The sequence below is a fragment of the Cuculus canorus genome, chromosome 26 (genome assembly GCF_017976375.1).
Source record: "Cuculus canorus isolate bCucCan1 chromosome 26, bCucCan1.pri, whole genome shotgun sequence".
NCBI classification, from domain to species: Eukaryota; Metazoa; Chordata; class Aves; order Cuculiformes; family Cuculidae; genus Cuculus; species Cuculus canorus.
The window spans coordinates 1,451,697-1,476,253 of record NC_071426.1 but is presented as its reverse complement, the minus strand read 5'-3'; the positions used below and the strand labels follow the sequence as shown (position 1 = coordinate 1,476,253).

At 54.8% G+C, this 24,557-nt stretch overlaps 3 protein-coding genes across 6 annotated transcripts; all 3 read left to right on the top strand.

Moving 5' to 3' along the window:
* The first annotated feature begins 424 nt into the window (after window positions 1-424).
* On the top strand, window positions 425-3,907 carry LOC104068520 (prolactin-releasing peptide receptor-like). 2 transcript variants are annotated; one of them, XM_054049616.1, is made up of 3 exons: window positions 425-762; window positions 919-1,523; window positions 2,478-3,907. In XM_054049616.1, exons 2-3 carry the CDS (start codon window positions 1,111-1,113, stop codon window positions 3,109-3,111), a joined length of 1,047 nt encoding a protein of 348 aa, XP_053905591.1. In that variant the 5' UTR covers window positions 425-762; window positions 919-1,110; the 3' UTR covers window positions 3,112-3,907. The 2 variants fall into 2 exon arrangements, with proteins under 2 accessions (XP_053905591.1, XP_009569714.1); XM_009571419.2 differs by having other exon boundaries at window positions 425-1,523.
* A 1,293-nt stretch (window positions 3,908-5,200) lies between these two features.
* RAB11FIP1 (RAB11 family interacting protein 1) lies at window positions 5,201-19,109 on the top strand. Of its 2 annotated transcripts, XM_054049615.1 has the most exons (6): window positions 5,201-5,568; window positions 8,861-9,303; window positions 9,764-10,559; window positions 11,483-13,693; window positions 14,761-14,866; window positions 16,149-19,109. In XM_054049615.1, the coding sequence occupies exons 1-6, from the start codon at window positions 5,255-5,257 to the stop codon at window positions 16,365-16,367; spliced, it is 4,089 nt and encodes a 1,362-aa protein (XP_053905590.1). In that variant the 5' UTR covers window positions 5,201-5,254; the 3' UTR covers window positions 16,368-19,109. The 2 variants fall into 2 exon arrangements, with proteins under 2 accessions (XP_053905590.1, XP_009569767.2); XM_009571472.2 differs by lacking the exon at window positions 11,483-13,693.
* A 1,357-nt stretch (window positions 19,110-20,466) lies between these two features.
* BRF2 (BRF2 RNA polymerase III transcription initiation factor subunit) lies at window positions 20,467-24,554 on the top strand. 2 transcript variants are annotated; one of them, XM_054088912.1, is made up of 5 exons: window positions 20,467-20,646; window positions 21,804-21,863; window positions 22,394-22,503; window positions 22,618-22,715; window positions 23,484-24,554. In XM_054088912.1, exons 1-5 carry the CDS (start codon window positions 20,493-20,495, stop codon window positions 24,193-24,195), a joined length of 1,134 nt encoding a protein of 377 aa, XP_053944887.1. In that variant the 5' UTR covers window positions 20,467-20,492; the 3' UTR covers window positions 24,196-24,554. The 2 variants fall into 2 exon arrangements, with proteins under 2 accessions (XP_053944887.1, XP_009569766.2); XM_009571471.2 differs by having other exon boundaries at window positions 22,394-22,715; window positions 23,484-24,533.
* The last annotated feature ends 3 nt before the right edge of the window (window positions 24,555-24,557 follow it).

Here is a 24,557-nt window from a genome sequence, read left to right as displayed (position 1 = left end):
GTGCCTTCCCCTGCTCAGGGAGCTCCCACACCTCCACCAGGCACAAGTCACAGCCTCTCCTGCCTTTCTGCAGGCGCACTCGGTCAATAAATGCAGGAATGCCCTTCATTTTGCGCATAAGTGGCCAATTATTTGATGCCTGAGTGCCCCATCAGTTCAGTCGGGGCACCCAACGAATTGCATGAGGGGTTAAATAGTGCAACCTTGAGCACCCTATTGATCATAGAATCAAGGAATGGTTTGGGTTGGAAGGGACCTCAAAGCCCACCCAGTCGCACCCCCTGCCATGGGCAGGGACACCTTCCACTGGATCAGGGGCTCCAAGACCCATCCAACCTGGCCTGGAACCTGTCTACCAGGTCTGATCTGATTTTTGCCCCTGAATTTCCTCCTTGCAGCCCATCCCATTCCCTTCGCAGCCAGTTACATGAAAACGTGGCGTTGCTTTCGGCAGGACCGTGCCATGGTCTGTGGACACACCTTGGCTGAGCCCTCTGAACCCCGCGCTGGCTGCTGCCACCCTTTGCGATTCAGGAGATCCTCGTTAACCTCCATACGGGGGTGGGTGCAGGCGCAGGAGGCGGAGAGGCAGTACAAGAGTAACGGAGCATCTTTATTCATTTACCCATTAACGTCCTTTGTTATTTCCAGAAACATTAGGAGCTATTTTCTGGATCAGCTGCTGCTTCCTTTCTCCTCTGGCCAGCAGCTGCCCTCCAGGGCTGGGGCAGAGGCAGGAGTGCTGCAAACGCTTCGTTGTTGGTGAGGTGCTTCCCCTGAACCCTTTGCTCCTCTCCCTCTCTTCTTACCCCCGAGACGTAACCACAGCTGAGCCCAGGGCTGCCTCTCCCTCCCAGCTGAGGGCTCCTCGCTGGCATCACCCCGAATTTGAGCCTGATTTTCCGTTTCCCTCCCCAGGATCCTCAGGATGAAGTCCTGAAGATCCTCCCTGGGTGTGGGGGTCCTGTGCATCTGCAAGGGTGGGCAGCAACAGCAAAGCTCTAACAAGGAGCAGGATGAACCCCAAGGACACCTGAAAGCAGCAACTGGCGGATTTTGGGGTGCTCAGGCTGGCTGAAACGAGGGGTTTCTCAGATCTCAGCCAGAGCCATGGAGCCAGATGGGGACAGGGACAGGGCCAATGTCACCGTCTACGAGCTCGCCCTGCAGAACCGCTCCAACACCAGCGCGCAGTTCACTGGGGTGCAGCTCATCCAGTCCTTCAAGCCCCTCATCATCCCCTGCTACGCCCTGATCGTCCTCGTCGGCATCTTTGGCAACTACCTGCTCCTCTACGTCATCTGCAAGAGCAAGAAGATGCACAACGTCACCAACTTCTTCATCGGGAACCTGGCTTTCTCCGACATGCTGATGTGTGCCACATGCGTCCCCTTCACGCTGGCCTACGCCTTCAACCCGCAAGGCTGGGTTTTTGGGAAATTTTTGTGCTACTTTGTCTTCCTGATGCAGCCCATGACGGTCTACGTCTCCGTCTTCACGCTCACGGCCATCGCAGTTGACAGGTAGGCTTTGGTGCGGCGGATGGTGTGGGGTCCAGGTCGGTCCCCCATGGTCCCATCAAGCTGCTGCTCGCTTGGCTCAGGGTGTTACGTGCCAAACACTCCAAGCTGGAAAAGGAAACACCCAGGTGATCTTCGTGGTCCCTCCTCAGCCTTTTCTTTAGTGTCAGGACTCATTATCAGGTGGTGGAAGCGTAGTAGGGTGTTCGGCTCCCTTATTCAGGGCAAGCCTTTGGTCAAACATGAGGCAGCATAGAAAGGAACAGAAAATGCTCAGGGAAGAAGGTCTGGGGAGACCTCAGAGCAGCCTCCAGTACAGAAAGGGCCGACAGAAAAGCTGGGGAGGGGCTCTTGATCAGGGAGTGCAGGGACAGGATGAGGGGGGACAGTTTTCAGCTGAAAGAGGGGAGATTGAGATGAGATCGTAGGAGGAAATGTTCTCCTGTGAGGGTGGGGAGGCACTGGCCTCCAGAGTGGTGGCTGCCCCATCCCTGGAGGGGTTCCAGGCCAGGTTGGATGGGGCTTGGAGCTCCTGATCCAGTGGGAGGTGTCCCTGTCCATGGCAGGGGGTGGGACTGGATGAGCTTTTAGGTCCCTTCCAACCCAAACTATTCCATGATTCTACCATTCTATGAATTGCTGGCTTTTATATTGTTCACTGAGTGCTGGCTCTGGTCCTCAAGGAGGGCTCGAAGATGGGTTGCAGGAGGGATTCCACTTCCCAAAACAGCAGAAGTGACCTGGTGCTTCCATGGGCCCCACAGCAGGGTAAGGGGACACAGCTGTCCCCCTGTCCCCAGCCAGCCCTTTCCCAGGGCTCCCACAGCCCCTCGTGCTGGTCATTCTGCCTTCCTTGAGTGACCAGGAGGAGCCGCAGGGGTGGCCAGCATGGCCAAGGGTTTGTGGGCTGCCGGGGGTTGCTCTGGGCCTCGGGCTCTCCTGTTTCTCTCCCCGTAGGTATTACGCCACCGTGCACCCCCTGAAGAGGCGCATCTCACTCACCAGCTGCATCTCCGTGGTGGGGAGCATCTGGCTGCTCTCCTGTGGGTTGGTGGCACCCGCCATCGCCCACACCTACCACGTGGAGTTCCGACAGGAGGGCTTTGCCATCTGTGAGGAGTTCTGGATGGAGAAGGAGACGCAGCGCCTGGTCTACGCCTACGGCACCTTGATCGTCACCTACATCCTGCCTCTCTCTGCCGTTTCCCTCTCCTACATCTGCATCTCGGTGAAGCTGCGGAACCGCGTGGTGCCCGGCCACTCCACGCAGAGCCAAGCCGAGTTCGACCGCCTGAGGAAGAGGAAGATCTTCCGCCTCATCGTGCTGGTGGTGGCGGCCTTTGGGATCTGCTGGCTCCCCATCCACGTCTTCAACATCATCCGGGACATCGACATCAACCTCATCAACAAGCACTACTTCCTTCTCATCCAGCTGCTCTGCCACTGGTTTGCCATGAGCTCCTCCTGCTGCAACCCCTTCCTCTATGCCTGGCTGCACGACCGCTTCCGCGGGGAGCTCCGGAAGATGTTCTCCTGCAAGAGGAGGATCATCCCTGCCAAGAGCTGTGGGACTGCCGGTGGAGTGCTCTGAGGTGGGCATCCTCCTCCCTGCACCCTCCGTGGCCATGCGCTTCATCCCGCTCATGGCGGAGCTGCCAGAGTCAGGGATCCTCATCTTGCCCATGGATCCAGAGGCAACTGGAGTCCTCCTGCCTGCCCGGAGTTTGCAGTGCTCACTGAATCATAGAATCATAGAACAGTTTGGGTTGGAAGGGACCTTAAGGATCATCTAGTTCCAACCCCCCTGCCATGGGCAGGGACACCTCCCACTGGATCAGGGGCTGCCCAAGGGTCATCCAACCTGGCCTTGAACCCCTCCAGGGATGGGACAGGAACAGCTTCCCGGGGCAACCTGTTCCAGTGTCTCACCACTCTCATGGTGAAGAAATTCCTCATTATATCCAGTCTAAATCTGCCCCTCTCCAGTTTATCCCCATTCCATCTCGTCCTATCCCCACAAGCCTTTATGAACAGCCCCTCTCCAGCTTTCCTGTAGACCCTTCAGGTACTGGAAGGTCACTCTGAGGTCTCTTCAGAGCCTTCTCTTCTCCAGGGTGAACAACCCCAACTCTTTCAGCCTGTCCTCGGATGGGAGGTGCTCCTCGGATCATCCTTGTAGCCTCCTCTGGACCCATTCCAACAGCTCCATCTCCTTCCTATGTTGAGGATTCCAGAACTCAATGGGTCACCTCGAGGTGCTGTGGTCTGACAGGCGGCTGTAGCCGCATGCTGGGGCTGCCGGGCTTCGGAGGGGTCGGTGAGGGGAGCAGAGCATCAGGGATCAGAGCATCATCAACAACATTGTGGGATGCAGGGAGGATGCTCGTGGGGAGCAGGGAATGGGATGGGGGAGCGGATCTCCTGAAGGACACGGGCTGCGTGCTTCACTTAGGAACCTCTTGATGTCTTGATTCTAAACTAACAAAGGAAACAGGGCTAGGGGAGCGCGAGGAGATGGAAATCATTCCTCTGGGGTACTGGCTGTCCATGGCTGCCTGTTCCAATAAATGGACCACACAGCTCTCACGTTGGTGTTGGAAATGGTATTTGTCCAGCGGGTTATTTTCAAGGAAGGATCAGTACTTTTCTGTATACAGACCTGCGCATGCAAATCCCTGCACCCACACACCTGTACAACCATGCACACCTGTACAACCATGCACACCTGCACACCCCTGTACATGCACACTCCTGCACATGCACACCCCTGTACACCCCTGCAGCTCCTGCCTGTGCACACCTGAACATGCACACCCCTGTCCCTGCACACACCTGTACACGCACACCCCTGTACACTCACACCCCTGTACCTGCACACCCTTGTACACCCCTGTATACCCTGCACACCCCTATATATGCACACTCCTTTATACCCTGCACATGCACACCCCTGTACACCCATGCACACGCACACCCGGTACACTGCACACCCTGCACATGCACACCCCTATACACGCACACCCCCGTACGCCCTGCACCCCCCGCACACGCACACCCCTGCACACGCACACCCTTTACACCCCTTTACACCCCTGCACACGCACATCCCTGCACACCCCCGCACACCCCTGTACACCCCTGCGCATCCCCGCACATGCACACCCCTGCACACCCCTGTACACCCCTGCATACGCACACCCCTGTACACCCCTGTGCATCCCCGCACACGCACATCCCTGCACACCCCGCACACCCCTGTACACCCCTGCGCATCCCCGCACATGCACACCCCTGTACACCCCTGTACACCCCTGCACACCCCTGCACACGCACACCCTGTACACCCCTGCACACCCCTGCATACGCACACCCCCGCACAGCCCCGCACACGCACACCCCTGTACACCCCCGCACACCCCTGCACATGCACACCCTGTACACCCCTGTACACCCCCGCACAGCCCCGCACACGCACACCCCTGTACACCCCCGCACACCCCTGCACACGCACACCCCTGTACACCCCTGTGCATCCCCGCACACGCACACCCCCGTACGCTCTGCACCCCCCGCACACCCCGCACCTGCCCTCCCCGCACACCTGCCCGCACCTGCCGGCGCCGCCCCCGGCTCCGCCCCGCCGTTCTCTCGCGAGAGGCGCCGCCGCTCCCTCCCCGCTCGCCGCTCTCTCGCCGCTCTCGTCCCGCTCGCTCCGCTCCCGTCTCCGCGCCGCGATGCCGTCCCCGGGCTGGCGCCCCACTCACGCGCGGGTGTTGGTGCTGCGGGCGCGGGGGCTGCGCCCGAAGGCGGCGGGGGGCAGCGATGCCTACGCCGTGATGTCGCTGGGGCGGCGCCGGTTCCGCACGGCGGTGTCGGAGCGGTGCGGGGGGGACCCAGTTTGGCGAGAGGAGGCCACCTTCGAGCTGCCGCCGGAGCCCGCCGCGCTGCGCGTCACCGTGATGCACCGAGCGCTCGCCGGCACCGACAAGTTCCTGGGGAGAGCCGAGATGGAGCTGCCGCCGCGGGACGGGAGCGGCGGGGGCTGCAGGTACCGGGGGGGTAGGGGGGACCGGGGGATGCAGGGACCGAGTGGGGTGGGGGGGAACCGGGGGATGCAGGTATCGAGCGGGGTGGGGGGAACTGGGGGGACCGGAGGATGCAGGTACCGAGCGGGGCGGGAGAGACCAGGGGGACCGGAGGATGTAGGTATTGGGGGGTAGAGGAGATCGGGGGGACCGGGGGATGCAAGTACCGGGGGGATAGGGGGGACTGGGGGATGCAGGTACCGGAGGGGTAGGGAAGACTGGGGGATGGAAGTACTGAGCCGGGGAACCGGGGTCAGCGGGGGCTTGCAGAGGTGAAACCGGCACCGGGAGCAGTGGGGTGCACCGGGAGCAGGGACACCACGGGGGCTGGCGGGGAGGGTTGGGGGGAGCAGGGGGAAAGAGGCGCTGCAGGTGAGGGACGCGGGTACCAGGCACTGCGGGGGGGCTGGGGGAGAGGGGAGAGCAGGTGGGGACGAGGATGGGGTAACGGGGTGACAGGGGCTGGGGCCAGACCCATTGCAGGGGGGCAGGGAGGGGGAAAGGTGGCACAGCAGGTGGGGCGGGGGTGTTGGAAGGGGGAGGTGGGGAGGGGACGGGGGCCAGGGGGTTGGAGGGGTCCGGAGGCACAGCGGGTGGGACTAGAGGGACAACCCGGGGGGTAGGGAGGGGTCTGGGGGGAGAGGGGGACTGGAGGCACAACAGGCGGACGGGGAGCAGGAGGGGTTCGGGGCCCCGAGGGGGCTCAGGGAGGCAAGTGGAGATGTCTCTTTGCCTCACAGAGCCTGGGGAGAGGGGTAGGGAGGCAGGGAGAAGGATGGGGGAGGGCTCTGGGCCCCTGATGGGGGACCCCATGTAAACCCCTGTGCCCTACAGGTGTGTGGGGATCTGGTGGGGGACCCCTGTGCCCCATAGGGAAGTGAGGATCTCACTGCCATGCCTCACAGGGACCCCTCATGCCCTTTCGGGGGGGCCTCTTTGGGGCAGGGTCCCTCCTGCTGAGGGTCAGCCCCTCACTCTGAGTTATAGGGTGAGAGTCCCGTGTAAGAGTCCGGGGGGTTTTCAGCCTCTCCTGCCTCGCACTTGGCTTTGGTGCTCAGATATTTCTGTTTGTGCCCTGCGAGCAGCCGAGTCAACCTGAGAAAACTAATGTATGCAAAATGCCTTCGCCTTCCAACAGGGAACAGGCACGCTGCACCTCGCTGTTTGTGTATTTTCCTTAATAAGTGGATTAATTAGAGCTTAAACACGTGTAAGAGTAGGTAATTCAGTGTTATGTGGGCTGGCTTCACTGCTCTCAGCAGGACACCGAGCCGGGAATCTTCTCCTTTAATGCCCAGCGCCAGCTCTGTGTCATCCTTGCTCCTTTGGGTGTAAACACTGGGACGGCGCGGGCGGTTACTGGGAGGGTTTTACTGGGAGTCAGCAGCCTTGTAATGTGGCTTGAGGTGGCCGTGAGTCACCTTCCTCTTCTCCCTCACCTGAGCAGATCCAGGGACAGCGAGACCTGCCTTGTGTTTCTGGACAAAGCCATCAAGGCTTGCGAAGCCTTAATTATCCCGTGGCTCTCATTAAGGTCGTGTCAAGCGCCGATGTGTTTACGCTGCGTGGTGTGATGGGCCCTCGGTCAGCAGAGTTCACGAGTCAGCCCTGCGGTCCTGCCAGCCTCGTCCCTTTGTGTCTGGGCCAAAGGAAAATAGGGAAAAGAGACAAAAAAAATCCCTAAAGTTGACCCTTCTGGGAAAACTGCTGTTTCCAGTTGTTCGTGTCGTCACTCAGCCTTTGATTTTCTCTTTGGACCGTGTTTCCTTTGTCATCGTGTCGGTGATCTAAACCTGTGCAGGGCTGGTTTCGTTTGGAAAACGAGTGATTGGCAGGCGCTCCCGAACCTAATCGGTGCTATTAATGAGATTTTATACTTTGCAACGTGACTTCCAGCCGCTCCGAGGCAGCCGTGGCGGCAGAAGCAGGGCTGTTTCGGTGCCAGGCTGCTTTCGCTGAACACACACTTTGTGTCTCGGGTGCCGTTCCAGCAGTGCCCGCTCTGTCCCCGGGGCAGGATAGATTGTGTGGCACTGTCCGAATGCGGGATGCTCCTGGAAATCACGCGGTGGGGGACAGAAGTGCTGGCTTGCATTAAAGGCAAAGGGTTTGTGCTTCCCTTGCTGTTGCCACCACAGGACTGTGGCTTTTGGGACATGACAAAGCCTGACATTGCCTCATAAAGTCCCTTTCCTGCTGCTGGTGCCTGGAATTCAGGGCTGAACGTCCGACTGTAGCGGAACAGAGCGTCCGCTTCCCTCTGATGGGTTTCTCCGGAGCAGGTTTCTGAGTTCAGCTCGTTTGGTTCATGCTTATTAGCTTTAATTTGTCTCTGGAGCTTTTTCCCTGTTCTCTTTCATCGCTTCTGTGCACCTTCAAAGAAGATGAGTGTGGATTTGATGTGGAGGCAGATTTGCATGCTCCGTTTGCTTTGTTTTCACGCGCTATCTGGTGAGGAGGAAGAAGCTGGCATTTTCCAGGCGGCCTTTCCCCTCCGTTCTATGGAGTCGAGAAGCCTGGGGCTCCAGCACTAGTCAGAAAATTCCTGATGTGCGGCGCTGCTGCCGTTCTCTGCCATCCCCAGTGCGGGTGGGATGGAATCGAGCGGTCGTTAGCTGCGTGCGGGTGGTTGGGGTGCAGCCTTGGGCACCCTCAGCGCTCAGTTGATAATCCAGAGTTTCAGCAAAGGGATGGGGCTCTGTCTGTAAGGAATGTCCTTCCTGGTGCTCGGGTCACGCTCCTGGAGGTGACAGGAATTCCCCAGACAGGCTGTAGGGCTTGGCTGGCTCCGCTCTGTGAGGCTGGGTTTGGCTCTGGTGTTGATGAGGGGTTCCTTAGCATTCCGATAGCAACTGAGAAGCAGCTGGAATGAAAGGTATGAGGGCGTGGGGCCGTGCTTTCTGTACCAGTTTCAGCTCTCTGGGGCTGTTCCTTTCGCACCCACTTCAACTGCCTCTGAGCTGAAATACAGGAATTCCACCCCTTGTTCCTTTTTTTTTTCCCCCCTTCTTTTAACCCTTCCTGGTCTGGGTTTTAAAACACATTTTACTAAGAGCTTTCTGTTTACAATAAGAAATGTTTTCCTTGGCACCTGGGCCACGTGATTATGACGTAGGTGAAAGATTAAAAGCTTTTCTTTTTTTTCCCCCTTACACTATAGGCTTATTTGGTTTTTAAGACATAAACACCCTATTTTGTTCCAAATCCCTTGTGCCTCCCAAGAATTTGTTTGTAAAAGAAATCGTGTTCCCGCAGGTGGTACAAACTTCGCTCCAAACCAGGGAAGAAGGAAAAGGAGAGAGGGGAGGTCGAAGTGGATATCCAGTTCATGAGGAGCAACCTGACAGCCAGTATGTTTGACCTGTCTGCCAAGGACAAGTCCCGCTCTGCCTTTGGCAAGCTCAAAGACAAGCTCAAGGGGAAGAAGAGCAGTGGCCTCTCCGACACGGCCTCGGCGATCGTTCCCAGCATGGCTCACTCCCCCGCTGACAGCGAAGATGAGGCGGTGGAGAAGGAAAAGAAGAAATCCAAGTTTAAAGCCCTGTTTTCCAAGCCCGGCTTGCAGAAGACTTCCCTCTCCCAGTCCATGTCAGTTCTGCCGACGCAGCAGCCTGTCACCGAGAGGGTTCGGCTTCACCCCAGCGACTTCCAGCCGCAGTGGGATGACGAGGATTCTGACGCCTCTCCGACCTCAGAAAGTGAGTATGGGGTGTTCCACTGCGCTGTGGGAGCACAAAGCCTTTCTCCAACGGTTTGCTTGCGCTTTTCACCCTTTTCAGAGGAGGAGTTAAATTCTTCTTACTGACTGACTCCTTAGAAAGTAACTTGTGTGCGTGTAGGGCTTTGGGACAGTCAGGCTAAGCTTCCCTTGGGATAGCATAGAAACTGTAGGGCTGCACGAGCCGTGTCTGCGTGAGCCGGTGCAGCTTCACTGTGAGGGATCTGTGGTGGGTTTGGGTCACTGAATAGCACCTGCGATCTCTCTGCTGGGCGCTGCCAGTGTGGGGCACCGGAAGGTTTGGAAGCAGCGGGTACAGCCGCACTTTCAATGTTTCTGTGGTCCCACTAATGGCAGTGAAACACTGATGTTGTCAGCTGTGAGTGTCAGGGGAAAGGATGTTCTCACACCTTGAAATTCTCCCTATTTATTTATTCCAGAAACCTTTGGAAATGCCCTGGAAGAGAAGTCCTCTCCTTCTGTATTTAAATCTCGTAAAACAGCCACTTTGGACTTCAGGCAACTAAACCCAGGAACCACTAGCCACAACAAGAAAGAAGGGCTCTCTTTATTCAGCGGCCTTAAATCCAAAAGCGATCCCATTTCCAAGTCCAGTCTGTGTATCAATGGCAGTCACGTTTATATGGAAGAGAGCACGGTGAAGGACAACACTCCAGCCTCTTCCCCTTCTCCTCACCGCTTCAAACGGAAGCAGCTCTTTGCTTCAGAGGAGAACCTGTCTTCCAGACCTACTAAAGGGCCTGAAGAGATGGAAAGAATATCTCCTAGTCCTGCTTTCTCTGGGTCTACATCCTTGGAGACTTTTAAATCTATGACTTTGCCCTCATACAAACTGCTGAGCAGTGAAGAACACCCAGAACCCCGTGTTCCTCCGACTGTTGAGGTTGTTAGAGAGGCCAGAAAACCAGACCACAAGAAGTCTACCTTGCTCTCTCTGGTCACAGGGAAGAAGGAAGCAGTAAAGACCATTGATGCTGAGAGTATTCCCGACAGGAATTCCCTGCAGGATAAGGAAAACAAAATTCCAGAAGAGAAGAGCGAACAAGAGGCCAAACAGTTGGAGCTTCCAGCAGATTTAAGCAGAGGGAGTCCTGCAGGAGACGGCCGCTGCACAGAAGATGCCTTTGTGAATAAGCAGCCCCTCAACCCTTTTGAGGAAGAACCAAAACCTGAAAGAGCTGCTGCACCAGCAAAGACCAAAGCCGTCAAGCCCAGGTCAGTCGCGTTTTCTTCAGAGGGTGATGTGAACGCAATGTTAAGGCTTCAAGGAGGCCACTGGCAGCGCCTCTCAGCTGGGCATCCTGCCTGCGGCAGAAACCTGTTGCTGTGCAGGTACCTGGTGGTTTTAACCTGGCCATTGCATGCTTTAATAACAAATAATAACTCTGAGTTCTCTCTCAGTGTGAGGAGGAGGTGGATATAGAGGTGTTCCCTATAAGTGATGCCGGAATAGTTGTTCTCTTGAGTGCAAGCATCTCTGCAGCTACTGTAGGGCTGAGTTTTCCTGCTGGATCTTTTGCAGAAACTAACATTCTTCTGTCTGAGCTGTGTGGCTTCAATGGGCCTGTGGTCTGAAACAACAGTTCTAACAGCTCTGCTTTTCTCTCCTGTATTGGCTGTGGTCTTCAAAAGAGTTAATCCTGGGGCCCTCCCACTTTTGGCATCGTTCACAGCACCATGAGGGACATCTGTGTGAATTGGTGCGCAGGGCTTCTTTGGAAATTCTCCTCCTTTATCCTTTATATGTAAGAAAAGCTCTGTGTGTCTGTGTTTTATATATACCGAGGTGTGTCAGGCTAATAAGGCTGTGGTTTGTGTCTGACTCCTTACTTTCAGTGCTTCTCACGTTTAAACATCTTGCGTACGAAGTGTCTCACCTACTAATAAGCGCTTGGGGTGCTGAAGATGAGAGAGCTCCTAAAAGTAGTAACCTGTGCGAACTCTGCAGCAGAAGGGTTCTGGCATAAATTAGTGCTTGTGAAGGTGCATTTACATACATAAAGGCTGTCAGAAAGGCTCCGAGGTCTCTTGCAAGCATAAATCATCTCTGGTGTTAAGAGTCTGGTGCTAAAGCTTGTCTGTTCCTGCCTCGTGCTGCATCCACGAGTGACATGCGAGTTTTTTGTCCCTTTTTGCAGACTGGGCGCGTCTTCAGAGGAGGAAACCAAAGCCGTGCTTCCTACTCTTGCACCTGATTCCCTTCCTGCTTTTCTTTCCGTACACCGTATCAGGAGTGACAATAATCCTTTTATTTCTAAACCAGGACAAAAAGTCCAAATGCCAGACTCTGAAATCATTGCTACTACTCCTGCGTCCCTTGCTTCTCCTCCTCCTTCTGCTGCAGAGCTTTTGAACGGCAAGAACCCCTTTATTCCTGAGCAGGACAGGGCATCCGCAGCCCTGGATCCCAAAGGCACTGCCCGTTTCCCTTCGTCCCATCACCTTGTTCCCAAAGCTTCTCTTCCTGGGCAGGGGTCTGGTCGTGCCAATAATCCTTTTGCTTCTGACTGGGGGCAGAGCTCACGGGGCCAGGGTCCTGACCGCTCCGACACATGGGCTTCCCGGGGTCTCTCTCACCCACCTGCACCTTCTCTCCCCTCTGACTGTCACTTTAATGGTAATAATCCCTTTGCATCCACGCTTGGACGGGAAGTGGATGCACCAGGCTTCAAACCTGCTGCTGGTTCTTCCCCTCTCTGCCTTCCCTCCGATGCAGACGGTTCCGCAGCGGAGCACCCTGCGGAGCTGGAGCGCTCTGGAGGCGATGCTGCAGGGGGCTCTTCCTCTGCGGCTGTAACTAATAATGCCAAAGCTGTGTCCAGCCCTCCCAGCACCCTCGCTGACACCCTTGGTCTGGCTCCAAAGAAGCAGCACGATTCTCTCCAGCTCCAGGCTAAGACGTCTTTGCAAAGCAGCAAGCTAGGCAAGGGGAAAGCTGTGTCCTTTCTCCTTGGTGGATTGGAGGATGAGGGTCTGGGTGGGCAGGAAGGTGAAGAGCAGGGCTCTGGTTGCAGGGAGATGTTACTTACGGGTTCTGATGCAGCAGGACAGAGAGTGAAGTTTACTGGCAAGCTGGAAGCAGAGTGCTGCCCATTGCCAGAGCTCTCTGGTGACAGCATAGGTCCCATCCGAACCAGCGAGGCCACTGCTTGGCGTGGTGTGGATGCGGGCAGGGTGAATACCGAGCCCCACACAAAGGATGACAAGGGCTTTGCATCCCTCTCAAAGCACGGTGATAACCCCTTGCCAGAGACCAGTGTGGAACAGCTGTCTGCCCCTGACAGGGAGCTGAAAGAGGAGCAGGAGATCTTGGGTAGGAAGAGGTGGGAAGGATGTATGCCCACGTTAGAGCCCCAGGCAGCTCCCGTTGATAGGAATGACTCCTCTTCCCAAGCAGGCTCTGCCAAACCAGCCTTGGGACCTGGCACGCTGTCCCACAACCAAGCTGGCAGTGAGGTGTTGGTTACTCCAAAGCCAGCACCTCGGCTGAAGAAGCGCCCACCAGTTCCTCGGGCTGAGGGGTTAAGTGGTGATGTGCTTTCTTCAGGCAATAGTCTAAAAGCTATGCCTGGGCTTTCATCTGATGCTGACAAAGCCTCAGATGCTCGTGAGTGCCTCCCCCAGAGCAGCTCATTAGAGACTGCTGCTCCACCAGCAACAGTCGGAGATAGCGGCCGTGACAGGCGTCTGAAAAATGAAGGCGATGATGATTTATTTGACTGCCTTACCAGTCTGAAGTCTGCCATTCCCATTAGTGGAGATCGTGGTTTGAAACTGGCCAGTCTTCCAGTTATTCCAGAGGGAGGCTCTGATGACGAGCTGCTGGGTGACTCCCAGGAGAACTGTGCTGTCGCTGCGGGTGATGATAACGTTTCAGAGGCTGGGAAGCAGTCCCTAAGTTTAATGCCTTTGCGTGAGGAACCGAGAGAGCACTCGGATAGCTCTGCTGCAGCCCAGGTCACCGTGGGCACTCACCATGTCAGCAGCCAGGTAGCTGACTTGGGCTTAGGTGTGACGTGTCATTCTGGGGAGCAGAACAGTCATTTTGAGAAAGAAGAACTGAAAATAAGCGCAGGTGATGAGGAGCGTGCAGACCGTGACTTCTTTGAGCCTTCTGTTTCCTCTTCCTCCCTCTCAAGTCCTTCCCAGCCCTACTCTTCTGCTCATTCCCTCCTCTCTGACACCCCAAGTCATAGAGCAGAGTCTCCGAAAAAAACAACAGCCGAGGGCTTCGCAGATAAAGCAGGAAATTCTGGCAAGAAGAAGCTGCTTCGGGCCTGGGTTTCACCCTCTGAAACGCACCCTAGCCAGGCTGAGCGGGGCGGTGAAGCCCTGTCTGCTAAGCACAGGTGAGAGAACACGGGGAACGCACTGAACGTGGCTCAGTGCCGATGCCAGCCTTGCTTTTTCTCCCCGTGAGCCCAGATCTGCCTCTCCAGCTGCCAGGATTCACTGCACTTTGCAGTGATGTGGCATCGTACAGTGTTAACTTTTTCCAGCCTCTGGATTTGTCGGGGCTGGGTCCTGTCACACCAGCACAGGATTGGTGCTGGCACCGCATCGATCTGATGCTATTGAGGGCACCCGGTGCGCTCAAGGCAACCTGCCGTCCGTCACAGCCTCCCTCTTGGAAAAGCTGCTAGGGAAACAGTTAAAAAAAATAGGGACATTTCATCTGATTTGGGAAATGGACTGGAATAGATCCATTTTCAGAAATGGGAATTGCAGCAAGTGATGCTGTTCTTTCTCCCAAGAAGCGTGACTGCGTTCCAGCACTGTCTGCGGCTCCCGGGCTGCTGCGGTGCTGTGGTCGAGGCGCAGAGCTGCTGAGCTGGCAGGCTTCGTCTGCAGAACTCCAGCTGGGACACTTCTGGGCTGGCATTTGTTGAGAAACTAGTAAAAATCTCTGTCCGTATTCAAATTGGCAATATAAATCCTGCCCGAGTGAACGAAGGTGGCACTTTTTTGCTGCTTATACCATAAGGTCCGATTGGAAAAGGCGCAATACGTGCCTGTCCCAGCATAATGGAGGTATTTGATATGTTGCAAGAACCACAAATGTGTTCTTGTTGGGAAAGTCAGGCTTAGCTGGTGCGTGAGAGATCAGGGTGACTGCTGCTGTGTGCTGCTGCCTCGGGGGACTGACCTGGAGTTCCTTTGTGCCGTACCATGCCGGCTGGATTTCCCTTGTCATTGCTCTGTCTCCAGTGCCTTCAGTCAGTGACGGTGGTGGGGAGAGAACTGAGTACGCTTAGAAAACACCTACAGCTTAGACAGAGATGCCTGAAGCTGAATGTTTAACCGAGAGAGAGAAGGGGAGGATTCTTCCCCAGTTTCTCGCAGTATATGTTTTTACTCTGAAGATCTGTGTCTGTGTGTACTCCCTAAATAACATGACTTGGTTTTCATGTTCCAGACTCCATCCGGTGAAGCCAATGAATGCCACAGCAACCAAGCCTCCAAGTATGAACCTGAATGTCCTCAGCACAATGAACGAGAAGCTGCTCGAGATGAATGCAAAGGTATGGAGGAAAGAAAGCAGCATTTTAAACCAGAGCTGAAGCAGTAAATCAGGCAGAGTTCATGTATTTGATATCATTTGCTTTGGCTCGCATCTCCATATGTGGTATCATCTCCATATCCGTACCTCATCCTATCCCTGCCCTCCCTAACCAAGAGCCCCTCCCCAGCTTTCCTGGAGCCCCTTTCCGCACTGGAAGCTGCTCTAAGGTCTCCCCGGAGCCTTCTCTTCTCCAGGCTGAACAACCCCAACTCCCAGCCTGTCCTGCTGAGATGCTGATGCTCTGTCTGCCTCTGCCTGCTTTCTAGGGTCACTCATTAATAAGTAGATGGCTCTTAAAGCCGAGAAGGTAGGGAAGAGCACCCTCAGGGTGGCTCCTGCGTTGTCATCTATTATCTGTGCCTGCCATGAAAGCACAGCCGCTTCCTAAAAGCATATCCGTGCAGCCTGCAAACCACTGGGATTTAAAGCATTTTTTTTGTAAAATCTTAGCCTCAAAAGCGACCTCCAGGTTTGAGGTGTAACTTAAAAGTCACACTGATCGGTATAGCAAGAGGTGTCTTCCCGTGAGCAGGGAAAACTATGGGTGCTGTGATTTTTTCCCAGGGCTTCTTGGGGAAAGTGAAAAGTTAGAACCAAAGTAACGGCAGTGCCGCCTTCTGGAAAAGAGGGAAAATACGAGTTAAATGATTCAAACCAGGATGCTGCTAATTTGAATGAGCTGAAAACTTGTAATTAGTATTGTGGTGTAGTGCTGTGATTCCAAATAAGAAATTATGCTTGGTGTAGTCCTGTGAGTGTGAGTATCCGTAATCCCTGTGGTGGAAAAGCCCAGGCTGGCTTCTGTTCTGGAGGAGCCTGCCCGGGCTCTGTGAGCTCTGTCGCTGTGCTGTAAGCAGCACGCACTTACTCAGAGGTGGTTGCTTTTTTTGTTTGTTTTTTTTTACTTTAAAAAGCTGTTCTACTTTCTGGAAGTAGTGTTCTGTATGAATTGTTCCAGGGTAATGGCCCAGAAGGTGCTTTGTAGCTTAACGCCATCCTGGCCTGACAGCCTCTCCCAGTCTGTCGGTGCCCTGGGCAGCCTCATCTTCTTGACCCTGAGGTTGGAACTTAGCTTTAAAAGACACAAAGTACAGTAATACTTTAAAAAGTGGCTGTGGTTCTGAGAACACCGTCTGTAAAGTTGTTCCTTGAGGGTTTAAATTCCACTTGGTGCTTTAAATTCCACAAGCCAGCTTGTTTGCTGTTTTGAAATGCCGGTATGCCTCTCTTCTCTCTCGCAGAAATACGATCCCACAGACCCTGCCTACGCGTACGCTCAGCTGACACGGGATGAGCTGATCCAGCTGGTCTTGAAACAGAAGGATACGATTACCAAGAAGGATCTCCAGGTGCGTGAGCTGGAAGACTACATCGATAACTTGCTTGTCAGAGTCATGGAAGAAACTCCAAACATTCTTCGCGTTTCAATGTCTGGAAACAAAAAAGCTGGGGAGATGTGAAAGCTCTGGGGACGCTGGGGAACAAAGGGCTGAATTCCTGCCAGTGGAGTCTGATTAATAAGGAGACGACGTGGAGTAGGTGGTACCGGTTGTGCTGCCCACAGAAAATGACCTCTTTCCCCTTTCTGCCTTGAGCAATCCCAGTGTGGTTAGTACTTACGTCAGGTCCTGTGTTTAGGGTCCAGGATTGGAATCATATTTATTTTTTGGTTTCTTTCCATTATTTGGGAAGATTTGTGCAGTTTTATGATACAAAGCCTGATTGCAATAAGAAGGACAAAGGGTTTTTGAGGTGCTTTGCTTGCCAGCAAGGCACTGATAATCCTTTATAAAGAATTCTTGTTCACAGTTTTGTTTTGTAGCAGCTTTGATAGATCACTTATTCTACTTTCCGTTCCTGAAGTTGTAGTGCAATAGCAAATCTTGTCCAGTAGAGCTTGGGGATTTGATTGTTTTTATAAACCGAGTTGTTAATAACTACACTGGAGGAGTTTGAGATGTGCGTGTCGGGCCAGGGCTATGTTTGAAAAGTAATTGATGCCCTGAAGGCTGAATGCAAGGTAAACCTTAGACTGGAAATGAAGAAGCAAAAGTTCTCGTGGAATACCTGTTGCTTCCAAGCAGCTCTCAAGGGAAAGGTTGACAGGGTTTTGATGTAGGAGATCTTGAGATCTCATGGTACGCTTGTCTACTGCCGGAATGGTACTAAGGAATTTGTGTTTTAATTCAGAAGCTGTTCTCTTGTAGCCTTCACATTCCTGGTTCGGAAGTTGTTTAAAGGGAGGTAAAGGTCCGCTTGGTTTCTGTTCTGTTGCCCTAAGTAGGTATGGATTCCCCAGGATCCACTCCTGGCCCCTCTCTTGCTTTGTGGGTACTCCTGGACAATTTTCCTTCTACACTATATTAAATGTAAATCCCTTGGAATTTGGAGCTGCAGCTTGCCTTGGAGCAGCCTTGCAAGGTGATTGGTCTTCCAATGCTTTCCTTCGGGCATTCGTTGTGTAGCCAAGGGAGGAACCAAATCGCCCTCCCCTGGGGATTTCAGCAAGTGCTCCAGTCTGATTCAGTGTTCTTTGTGCCTGATGCTCGGAATGGAATGAAGATGTTTCAGTTTTGCTGGACGATCAGTACCTCCCGGTCTGCTCCCTGACCGTGTGGCTGTTGGGCAGCTCAACAGAGCTCGGTCTGTTCCCCTCCCCATCCCATCGGGCAGCACACAACAGGCTGCTTCCACCGAGAAACTAAACGTGGCGCTTTTTTCTGGCAAACTCTTATCAAAGATCACAAAAATCAGCTGCCTCTTTGCAGCTCAGAAGAAAGCTGAAATGCCAAAAGATTCGGGACCAAAGCAAACGTTCCTGCCTTCCCAGTTGAGTCCATTGGGTCACTCCTGGCTCAGCTTGGAAGGGGGGAGCTTTGAACTCAGATTTTCTACAGTAAAGCACTTTATAAAGGGCCTAAACCAGCTGGATCGACCGTCACCCTGTGAGCAGACTGTTTGCTATTTCCTAAACCACTGAAAACTGCTGGACACTTCTCAAACACGGTACTTTTGTAGTGAAGTTTAATATATTGCCTAGAGATGTACACATTCGTTGGAGAATCCAAAACCTGCTGTTAATGACATTTTTATTGCTGTGCACTGGCTTCACCACCAAAGTCTGGAGCTTTCCCAGCAGACCTGTCCTTCCCGGGGAGCTCGAGCGGACACAAACCTTAAGCGTTCTGTGAGACTTCAGGTACTTCTTTCTGAATTGATTTTTACTTGAGCAGATCTCTTGGGTGAAGAGGTTATTTGTTCCTTTTCTGCTGTGCCTTCTGTGAATGAAGGGTCCGAAACACAGAAGGTCTTAGTGGCACCTTCAGCTCTTGGCGGGTTTGAATTCTGAGAAGTGCTGGTTGGCCTTACCGGAATCTGCTGCTGCTCCTCGTGCCTTGAAATAGTGAGGAAGATGAAGGATGAATTTGTTTCCTCCTGTGCCTCAGTGCGTCTCTGGAAAGGAACGCTTGCCTATACCTCACTAACAGACTTCTCTTCTAGACTTTATTCCACAGCTTTCTGATGTTCTGCGTCAGAGAGTCAGAAAAAACGGTTGTGCCTTGGAATGATGGCTTAACAGTAACTGGACACGTGGGTAGCAAGGCTGGACTCTTGCTTTTTGCTCATTTTAAAGTAATATGTAAAGTAAAGAAGTCCCTGGCTCCCAAAGGCCCTGCAGTGCTGCGTGCGATGCTTTGGGAGTGTGGATTTTATGACATTCGGATAATGTGCATTCCTGTCAGCACAGGAAAAAAAGTGGCAATGTACGTTCTTAGTAGTCTCCTTGGTGATGGAGCCTTAAAACTTGTCCTCTCCTCTCCTGGCAGCCTCTTTGGCCATTTCCAGCCGTGTGTGGTGAGGAGGACCCCGGGCTGGGCCTGGCTGTTCCCACCGGGGTGGTTCTCTGAGGCGCTGAGCCTCCCGCGGGTGCTGCTGCAGGGCTGTGGTTCTTCCACATCCCTGGCTGTGAAAGCATCACCCAATCCCTGTACCTCAGTCTTTTACTGACAATACTCGTTAAGGCCTTTCTTTGGCATTTTATGCCCTGCAAGGTGCTTCACCTTGACTTTAAAGCCCTTAGGAATCAAATGTCTGGTTTTACTGTTGAAGGATCTGTATTTCTCCCTGTCTACTTTTAGCCTGGTGAACTGTTTTGTTTTTAAATGCCTTTTGGATTCATGGAACACTAAAATAAATTTCTCTTAAATACAGAATTCTGATCGCTTTTTTTGTCTGAAAGGGCAGCTTGGAAAGGGCCTCCTCAGGACCAGCTCTGCTGCCCCAAACTCTTCATCCTCAAGGTATTTTGGGGCTCATCCTCAAGGTATTTTTTGGCTCGTTCCACTCCTGCAAGCTCTCTGTGCAGGGTGTTCGTGGTAAACACCTCACAGGGTGGGGGAAACTGATGGATGAGCTCATCCCGCATCCCAAGAATCGAGAGTTTCTGTAAAGAAGGAAAAACCTTGATGTGTGCAAGGTTCCTGGCCAGAAACCACCTCAGTCGCCCCAACCTATAATTGTAATGGCCCTCAGATTGTGGGCAGGGATGAAGAGAGAGGAAATCAGCCTCATGCTGTCTTGAGGCCATTAAGACTGAGATGCATCTTCACTGCGGGAGCCCTGAGTGCCTCTCATCACCCTGGTCTTCTGCTGGTGATGAAAGGTGGAACGGGGGGGGCACCCAGAGCCCATGGAAATCTTGGGGCTCAGCCCTGGCAGCTCCACTGAGGACGCTGCAGTGCGGCCGATGAATCTCCGGAGAGGAAGGTTTGTAGGGAAAGCTGGGGAGGGGTCCTGGCAGGGAGTTGGGGGCTGGGAGGGAGGTGAATGGCTTTGAGCTGGAAAGAGGGGAGATGCAGATGAGATCTTGGGCAGAAATGTTTTGCTGTGAGGGTGGGGAGGCCCTGGCCCAGGTTGCCCAGAGCAGTGTTGGCTGCCCCATCCCTGGAGGGGTTCCAGGCCAGGTTGGATGGGGCTCGGAGCCCCTGAGCCAGTGGGAGGTGTCCCTCCCCATGGCAGGGGTGGGACTGGGTGGGCTTTGAGGTCCCTTCCAACCCAACTCATTGTGTGATTCTATGCTTCAATGACTCTGTGATTGCACAATTCCATGGTTCCATCAGCCCAAGATTTCTTGGTTCCCCCCCTCCTCCCTTTGCCCCCGCCATTGGCTGAACGCAGGAGCCCCGGAACGCGGCGCGCGGAGCCGGAGGGCCGAGCCGGAGCGCTTCGCGAGACGCACCCCTAGAGGCGGTGGGAGGGGCGCTTGGCGGGGCCGCTCCCCAAGCCCCGCCCCTTGATGGGCGGAACGCTCTGCGAACTGCGACGCGATTGGTGAGTAGGAGCAGAGTGCGGGACCAGAATGCCGAGTCGTGATTGGCGAGTGTGACCTATGGACGTGGCCGTATGCCCTAGCCGCGCGGCGATTGGTTATCAGGTGGTGGGCGTGGCCTGAAATCAGCCATCTGATTGGTGAATGTGAGTGATGGGCGTGGTCATAGCCCCGCACAGCTCTGTGATTGGTGGGTTTGCCCCCCGCGGCGGGCAGGGGGCGGGGCCAGCGCTCGGCGGCGCCATTGGCGGCAGTGATGGCGGCGGGCGGCCGATGCCCCGAGTGCGGCTCCGCGGCGCTGGTGGAGGACGCGCACTACGCGCAGCAGCAGCTCGTGTGCGCGGCCTGCGGCTGCGTCCTGGCCGAGGGGCTGCTCACCACCACCTACACCGACGAGGAGCACCTGCGAGGTGCGGCCGCCGCGGCCTTTGCCTTCAGCTCCGGGAGCGTTTGCACTTGGGAGCAGTTGTGTTCAGCCCGGGGAGCGTCTGCGTTCGGCCCTGGAGCGTTTGCATTCGGGAACGTCTGCATTTAGTCTCAGAGCGTTCACGTTCAGCTCCTGAGCGTTTGCATTCGGGCCCAGAGCATTCACATTCGGTTCCAGAGCGTTTGCATTCAGGGGCGTTTGCATTCAGCCGTAGAACGTTCACGTTCAGCTCCAGAGCGTTTGCATTTGGTCCCAGACTGCTCATATTCAGCTCCGGACTGTTTGCATTTAGAAGCATTAGCGTTCAGTTCCAGAGCGTTTGCATTTAGGAGCATTTGCATTCGGTTCCAGAGCATCCGCATTTAGCTCTGGAACATTTGCATTCGGTCCCAGACTGTTTGCATTCAGCTCCAGAGCGTTTGCATGTGGGAGCATTTGCCTTCAGTCCTAGAGCATTCACATTCGGCTCCAGAGCGTTTGCATTTGATCCCAGACTGTTTACATTCAGCTCCAGAACGTTTGCATTCCAGAGCATTTGCACTCGGTTCTAGAGTGTTTGAATTCAGCTCTCAAGCTTGTGCATTCAGGAGCATTTGCGCTTGGTCCCAGAGCATTTACATTCAGCTCTGGAGTGTTTGCGTTTGGCTCCAGAGTGTTTACATTTGGTCCCAGAGCATTAGCATTCAGCTCTGTAGCGTTTGTAATCGGGAGCATCTCCGTTCGGGGGCGTTTGCAGTTGGAAGTGTTTTTGTGTTCAGCCCAGGAGCGTTTGCATTCAGCTGCAGAGCATTTGGTGGTGTCTCCATCCTTGGAAGAGTTAAAAAAGCGTGTGGCCGTGGTTCTTGGGGACATGGCTTAGCAGGCACGGTGGGGCTAGGCCGATGGTTGGACTGGATGAGCTTAGAGGGCTTTTCCAATCTCAATGATTCCATGGTTCTGGGGGCAGGGGGGGTTGGCATTTAAATCTCATGTAAACTTTTGTGGTTACTGAACCTGTGCCACCTCTTGTTTAGCCTCAAATTCCTGTCCATTCTGACTACTGAAATCCAGTACCTTGGGCAGCTGGTTGCCCAAAACCTAAATGACGCCACCTCCCGTATCACCACAAGGTTATCCAGCTTAACGCTGCCTCTTTTCCAGAGGTGTCCTATTCCCAGAGCACCGGCCAGAAGGAGCAGCTGAGCCGCTCCCTGCAGCGAGGTAAGAGCGTGCCGTTCGGTTTCTGTCCTGCACTGGTTCTCTCTTGCCTCTCATCCTCTTTGTTTAAATGTCTCCAATGCCCTCTGACATGGTAAAAGCCTTCGGAGCTGGCAGTAAAGCCTAAAGGAGGCAATTAGTTCTGCATCCAGTCTGTGCCCACCACCAGCAAACCTGCACTGAGGGGCTTGGCCGGACTGCAGGAATCATCTTTGCTTCAGTCTGGGTGAAAGAGGGGAGACTGAGATGAGATACTGAGAAGAAATGTTTTGCTGTGAGGGTGGGGAGGCCCTGGCCTGGGTTCCCCAGAGCAGTGGTGGCTGCTGGAGGGGTTCCAGGCCAGGTTGGATGAGGCTTGGAGCCCCTGATCCCATGGGAGGTGTCCCTGACCACGGCAGGGGTGGGACTGGATGGGGTTTGATGTCCCTTCCAAACCAAACCATTCCATGATTCTATGAATCAATGTAAGAGTGAGGAGAGCTCTGTATCACAAATTGCTTGAGCTGATTTGGGGGGGCGGTGTCTTCTCACAGGGATCAGACGGGTCCAGGATCTCTGCAAAGTCCTCCAGCTCCCGGCAGTGTTTGAGGAAACAGCAGTGTCGTACTTCCAGCGGGCCCTGCAGCACCCCTCCTTCCACCTGGTCAGTCTGGAGAAGAAGGAGCTCCTGGGTGGCTGCTGTGTCTTCGTGACTTGTCGCCAGCACAACTGGCCCCTGACGATGGGGACGATCTGCTCTCTCCTTTACGCCAAGCAGGAGCTGTTTGCCAGCGTCTTCCTGAGCCTCCAGAAGGAGCTGGAGCTCTGCGTGCCGGCCCTGAGCCTGGCGGATCTGGTGAAGACGCACCTGAACAGGTAATGGGGCCGCTTTCAGCTGTTTCAGCATCCTTTGTTTGACACGGGTGAGTGGAAAAGCTTCTAAAATGCAGCTGAGGGCAGGGAAGAAGCCCATGAGCACAGGGTGACCTGTGCTGCTACACGGCCGTGTGGCTGCTGAGAGCGCTGACGCTAAACCAGATCATCTGGAAAAGCTCAGCCTGGTCACGTCCCTGCGTGCTGAGGGGGGGAAATCTGCTGGGAGCTGAGCGGGACTGGGTGGCAGCATCTACAGTTCATGATCTGGGCGTGCACTTTGTTGTCCCTTGAATGACAAACTGGGTCGAGCCCCTCACAGCAGCATGGGGTGTTTGTTCTACAGGACTTCCCTGCAGCTTCCACCTTGAGCTGGATCATGGCATCATGGAATGGTTTGAGTTGAAGGGACCGCAAAGCCTGTCCGGTTCCACCCCCAGCCATGGGCAGGGACACCTCCCACTGGATCAGGGGCTCCGAGCCCCATCCAACCTGGCCTGGAACCCCTCCAGGGATGGGGCAGCCAACACTGCTCTGGGCAACCTGTTCCAGGGCCTCCCCACCCTCATAGCAAAACATTTCTGCCTAAAATCTCATCTCAATCTCCCCTCTTGCAGCTGAAAAGCATTCCCCCTCCTGTCCCTGCACTCCCTGATCCAGAGCCCCTCCCCAGCTTTCCTGGAGCCCCTTTCTGTACTGGAATTGTTGAGACATCGCTTGGTGAGGCTTCCCTATGCCCTGCTCCTAACGCTGGGCTCTTGGTTCTTGCAGTTTTCAGCTGTTCCAGCACTCGGCTGATGTCCCTGCCCGCTTTGTGGAGGACAAGGAGAAGATGGTTGCCCGAACGATGCAGATGGTGGAGCTTGCCAGCGAGACATGGCTGGTCACAGGCCGGCACCCCATTCCCATTGTCACAGCCGCGGCTTACCTGTCGTGGCAGTCGCTGCAGCCTGCCGCCCGCCTCACCTGCACTCTGGCGCAGTTCTGCAAGGTGGCAGGGGTGGATCTGCCTCCTCCGGCACGTCTGAGGCTGAAGGAGCTTCTGGAGATCCTCCTGCGCATGGCATCCCAGCTCGCCTGGCTGAGGGTGCTTCACGTGGACAAGAAAACTGTGGTCAAACACATCGGGGACCTGCTGCAACACCGGATTTTTCTGCTGAAAAACGCCTTTTGCCTGGAGGAAGAGGCGCAGCAGTGTGCCACAGTGCCGGGAGAGAGGTCTCGGGGCTCGTCTCCTGTGGCAGGAGGGGCAGCGCAGGAGGAAAGCCGTCCCTCCGAAGAGAAACGCCGGCGTGAGGGCAGCCCCAGGCCCTTGCTGCCACCCTGCCTCATCAATCCAAGGAAGAGACTGCGGACGGCAGCCCTGAGCGCTTCGGACTGTGCCATCACTGGCGATGAGCCCATCTCTGATAGCGAAATCGAGCAGTACCTGCGGGGCCCGGAGGAGATCCGAGCCTTCAGGAAGGCCAAGGTCTGGCCGTGAAGGCGGTTGTCGCGGGCGTGGGGGACAGTGTGGGACCAAAAGTGTGAAATCAAGCAGAGACGGAGCCATCACACTGCAGGGATAGCATCCCAAAGGAATGGGGTTGTGGGGAAGGAGCAGGGTGTGTTCTGCTTCATTTTCTGGGCCCAAAATGGGGCTTTTTATGGAGAGACTGTGTTGGGTTCTGTTCTGTTTCTGTTAGGAATAAATAGAAACCCAGGCGCCAGCACTCTGGGTTCTGGATTCCCTCTCTTTGCAGCCTCTGGTTGTGTTGGGGAGTCCCAGTGCTATGGATGTGGTGTAACGCTGCCCCTCGCTCAATAAACCAGTGCCCGCTCCGTGCCTCGTGAGCTCTTGTGTTT